The following is a 4970-nucleotide window of genomic DNA, read 5'->3' on the forward strand; positions in this document are numbered from 1 at the left end:
TCCACTCGCACTCTCATCTCACCTTCTACATTCTTCAACTCCAAAGCTTTATCTTTTCAAAAAAAAAACTCCAAAGCTTTGCAAGGAGGAAGAGCTCCCTCCGGGTAGGTATATTCATGGCTGCCACGGTGGTCGTGGCGTGCTTCCCTCGGACTCGGAGCGCCGATTTCCGGTCCGAGCGGCCGAGCAGCTGCGCCTGCGCGGTGCTCTCCACCGAAGCTGGCCACGCTCCTCTTCCTCTTCCACTCTACCAACAGCAGCCAAGTCCCGCCCTGTGGTACAAATCATACTGTACAATTCACCTTGTAAACTGTGACTGCCAAGTGCCAACCCAGTAGCCTGTTCCGTTCCCAGCTATAATAATGAAAAAGCAGGGCGAAGTTCGCCTGTTCATCTGAAAAACGATACGTACCAATTTTATTTATCAGTGTATAGACTGATACTAGATCACAAGTCTTTCATGCTACCCCACAAATCTCAACCTATCTTAATCTCGTCAGAGCTCGCAGAGAGCTCGTGAAAGAATAGAGAGTTCGCTTGGACCACAGGTCGAAGTACCTACCAGCTAGTACTACACATTATACACGTGAATTTGATTTGGCTAGTGTTAGATCAAAAGTATGCCGCTATGCTGGATTTGAGCAGGCATCTTTCCGGCTCCCGGACGATATAAATCTCATCTCCGACAGCACCTTGATACAGATCCTGGTTCCTGTGCCATTTCCACAGAGCGTGCGTCTCATTCTTCACCTGCACCAACAAATTATTAGCTCCTCAGTCACCCAACTATGTACAGTATGTATCTACAAGGTCAGAAGCTACTCTCGGTATTTCTTCACGGAGCAGCAGTTACCTCGAGAATGCCGTGGCCGAAGCTGCTCTCCCGGTAGGCGCTGTAGTCCGGCTGCCGGTCCCAGCAGAAGCTGCCGGCGGCGGGGCCGGACGTGAAGTTGAAGGCGCAGAAGCCGCCCATGAAGTCGTCAGGCGTGGACAGTGGCTCCGGGCAGCGCCCTGGGTCGTCGGCGTGGGTGGTGGCCATCTTCTCGCGGTTCCCGCCGTCGCCCACCGAGATGTGCACGGCGCCGCACGGGTCCAGCGTGTAGTTGAACACCCGGTTGGAGCGCTCGTACGCGTGCACCTGCCAGACCTCACACAAAGCCACTCTCAGCTGCTTGCCAATTAATGTTCAGACTTCAGAGGTACTGTAAGTCAGACGGTGTTACGTTACATACATGGCCGGTGAAAACGATGTCGAGGCCGTAGGAGTAGAGCAGCTCCTCCATGGCCACTCTCATGCACTCTGCCTCCCTGTAGTGAGCCTTGTAGGTGCTGTACCATGGCGCGTGCCACCCGGCGACCAGCCACGGGGTCACCGATCTGTCCACCTTTGCCAGGTCCTTCTCCAACCATCTGTACTGCTCTCCTGAATTTATTTGTTGTGCACAAGATTCAGTCCACCAAGTTTCAGCTTCCTTTCACTAATCAAATACAGTTCAGTTCAGAACTAAACTGGATTGAATTGTGTGAGCACCTGATTTGCTGTAGGCAGCGTAGGCAGCGAGCATGATGAAATGGATGCCGCCAGCGTCGAACGAGTAGTAGAAGGGGGAGAAGGAGTCGCTCTCTTTGGACGGGAACGCGAACCGCGCGCTGTAAGCCGCGAACGTCTTGTTGCCGATCTGCTGCTCGATCTCATGGTTCCCTTCGACCACCATCATCGGCGTGGTCGACGTCACGGACTCCATGTACCTCCCCCAGTAATCCCAGCGCGGCTGGTACGTCTCGTGGATGGGGGTGGACTTGGCGAACGAGCAGGAGTAGCAGTCCGTTCCGGTGCCGTTGGTCAGGTACAGGTTGGCGTAGCTCACGTCGCCGAGGAGGAGGACCAGGTCGGGCTGGTTGCTCGCCATGTGCTCCACGGTCGAGGTGGTGTTGTACGTGAGCCCGAGGTCCCCGACCACGGCGATCCTCCCCGGGTAGCTCCGCGGCCCGACGGCCGGCATCGTCCGGAACGCGTGCACGGCGCTCGTCGCACCCGGGATGGCTGGGTCGCCGCACTGGTAGTAGTACTTCGTCCCAGGCTCAAGCCCTGCATTGCGGCGAGAATTTCAGTCCCACGTTTGCTTCTGGTAGCTGTAAAAACTGCATTTTTTGTTTGTTTTTGGATTGTGGAGCAGGGGATCGACCTTGGAGGCGGACGTGGTGGATGATGCCGGAGGTGTAGTTCTGGAGGCCCTCGAAGGGGTAGAGCTGGCTGTACACGAGCGCGTCGCCGGTGGCCTCGCGGACCAAAGAATCGGCGGCGAGGCCGTAGCGCACGACGCTGCCGACCGTGCCGGGGTCCAGCGGTTTGACGGCGCCGCCCATCTGGAAATCCCCTGCGGAACCAACAGCCAATGCCATCTCAGAACTGACCAAAGGCATTACATTCCAGTGAAATTAGCTCAACTACCTGTGATCCAGGAGACCCAGGCGGAGGTGGGAGCGGCGGAGAGCGCGACGGCGATCTGCTCGGGAGCCCAGCCTGTGACCCGACGCTGCACCCGGGGGTCCGTGTCCGGCAGGTCCACCGCGTGGCCCCTGTCTTCCCGCAGCGGCACCGTCACCGGCCACGACGGTCCCTCCAGCGTCGAAGCCGGCTCAGCCGCCGCCGCGGCGGCGAGCAGAAGCAGCGGCAGCGACCCCCTCCAAATCCCCATAGTCGTTTGGTGCCGCGGGCGCTCCCTCTTTCGTCGGGATCGAAAGGAGAGCAGTGCGAGGTGAGATTGGCATGGAGAGAATTGGGACGATTTTGTGGGAAAATTTATAGGAATCGAGCAGAGAAGGATGGGAGTGAAGTCGAATCTGGTGATCTTGTTGCATTCTCTGGAATTGGCAACTCGGTGACGTCCCGTCCGGCCGCCCACTTTGGAACAGCAGGATAAACACAAGCAAGGTTGCCTCGACATTGCTGCAAAAGTGGGCATCTTCCATGGTCACCGTCGAATATGCCCCCCCACCTCCGTCAGAACGGGTCCGTCCACGTGTGCTTCAAAACTTCCCTAACTGCAAGCCGACATGTCTGTTTTCTGATAGCGTCTCCAACAACCGCGTTATATAAGCACCGTGCTGAAAAATTAGTGTTTTTTGTGCGAGCTACCGTTCCAGGCGAGGCGTAAAAATCACGCGCGCGGCATATCTAATTCAGCGCGCGGGCCGAAACGCCATAGCACGCCGCTTATTTGCTGCACCCGCTCCCGCGCGCTGGACTCTCGAACGCTTGCTCGCAACTCCATCTACCCCATCCAGTCACGGCGCCGCCGCTGCCCGCGCCACCCCATTTATTCCGGCGACCGTTCCGGCGCTTCCTCGGCCTATCCCTGCGCTGCGGCGGCTTTCTCCGTCTCCCTCTAGTCACCGCCGCCCCTCACGCGCGGCAGTCCTCCAACGAACAGCGTCCGGCCGCTCACTGTCGCTCGGCGCTCGCAAGGTGTTCGACAAAACGCCCGAAAGGCATGTATTGCTCAAACTTCATAAATTTGATGCATGTTGATTGTAGTTTTTATAGCCTAGTATTGAACATTGTAGATGAGTTCGTCGTATGATTCTTCCGAAGAAGAATTTGAAATGGAAGAGGAGGAGGATCTTGCAATGATCCTAGCTATGTACATCAATAAAAAACCGAAGCACGGTGGTTCGATTATGGGTCGGCAGAAAATTTGGAGGGATAGGATCAATGCCGGAGAATCCCACATACCCGGAGTTGTACGTTCGTCGCCGGTCTAGGATGAGCACCGAGTTGTTCAGGCGCATTGCAGAGAAACTAGCGAGCCATGATTGGTTTTTTCAGCAAAGGAAGAATGCCGTCGGAGAGCTCGGGCATAACACCTTTCAGAAGGTGACAACCGCTTTGTGTATGTTGGCATACGGTATCCCGGCTGATCTAGTTGATGATCACTTGGCCATGGGTGAGAGCCAAGCCATCATGTGTGTCAAGCGCTTCGCAGTCGGAATTATTCAAGTGTTTGGCCAGGAGTATTTGAGATCTTCCAATGCTGAAGACGCCGCAAGGCTATTGGAGATGAAGAAAGCTCGCGGCTTCCCAGGTATGCTTGGCTCAATAGATTGCATGCATTGGAGTTGGAAGAATTGTCCAAAGGAATGGCATGGGCAATTCCACGGCCAAAAAGGGTTCCACTATAATCCTTGAAGCGATGGTCGATCAAAAGACTTGAATTTGGTATGCTTTCTTTGGAATGCCTGGATCTTTGAATGGCATCAACTGTGACACCCCCGATTTGACCGTACACTAATCATACACGCAAATGTGTACGATCAAGATCAAGGACTCACGGGAAGATATCACAACACAACTCTACAAATAAAATAAGTCATACAAGCATCATATTACAAGCCAGGGGCCTCGAGGGCTCGAATACAAGAGCTCGATTATAGACGAGTCAGCAGAAGCAACAATATCTGAGCACAGACATAAGTTAAACAAGTTTGCCTTAAGAAGGCTAGCACAAACTGGGATACAGATCGAAAGAGGCGCAGGCCTCCTGCCTGGGATCCTCCTAAACTACTCCTGGTCGCCGTCAGCAGGCTGCACGTAGTAGTAGACACCTCCCGAGTAGTAGTAGTCGTCATTGACAGTGGCGTCTGGCTCCTGGGCTCCAACGTCTGGTCGCAGCAATCGAGTATAGAAAGGGGGAAAAGAGGGAGCAAAGCAACCGTGAGTACTCATCCAAAGTACTCGCAAGCAAGGAGCTACACTACATATGTATGCATTGGTATCAAATGGAATAAGGGTATCATATGTGGACTGAACTGCAGAATGCCGGAATAAGAGGGGGATAGCTAGTCCTGTCGAAGACTACGCTTCTGGCCACCTCCATCTTGCAACATGTAGAAGAGAGTAGATGGTAAGTTCACCAAGTAGCATCGCATAGCATAATCCTAACCGATGATCCTCCCCTCGTCGCCCTGTG

At 54.5% G+C, this 4970-nt stretch overlaps 1 protein-coding gene across 1 annotated transcript; it reads right to left on the bottom strand.

Annotated features, from left to right (window-relative positions):
- Positions 1 to 395: 395 nt before the first annotated feature.
- On the bottom strand, positions 396 to 2992 carry LOC125543616 (purple acid phosphatase 15-like). Its single transcript, XM_048707028.1, has 6 exons — positions 2453 to 2992; positions 2187 to 2378; positions 1532 to 2089; positions 1233 to 1423; positions 854 to 1138; positions 396 to 750 (listed from the first exon to the last, which is right to left on the bottom strand). The coding sequence occupies exons 1-6, from the start codon at positions 2964 to 2966 to the stop codon at positions 613 to 615; spliced, it is 1878 nt and encodes a 625-aa protein (XP_048562985.1). The 5' UTR covers positions 2967 to 2992; the 3' UTR covers positions 396 to 612.
- Positions 2993 to 4970: the final 1978 nt, after the last annotated feature.

Source organism: Triticum urartu, chromosome 3, assembly GCF_003073215.2.
Source record: "Triticum urartu cultivar G1812 chromosome 3, Tu2.1, whole genome shotgun sequence".
NCBI classification, from domain to species: Eukaryota; Viridiplantae; Streptophyta; class Magnoliopsida; order Poales; family Poaceae; genus Triticum; species Triticum urartu.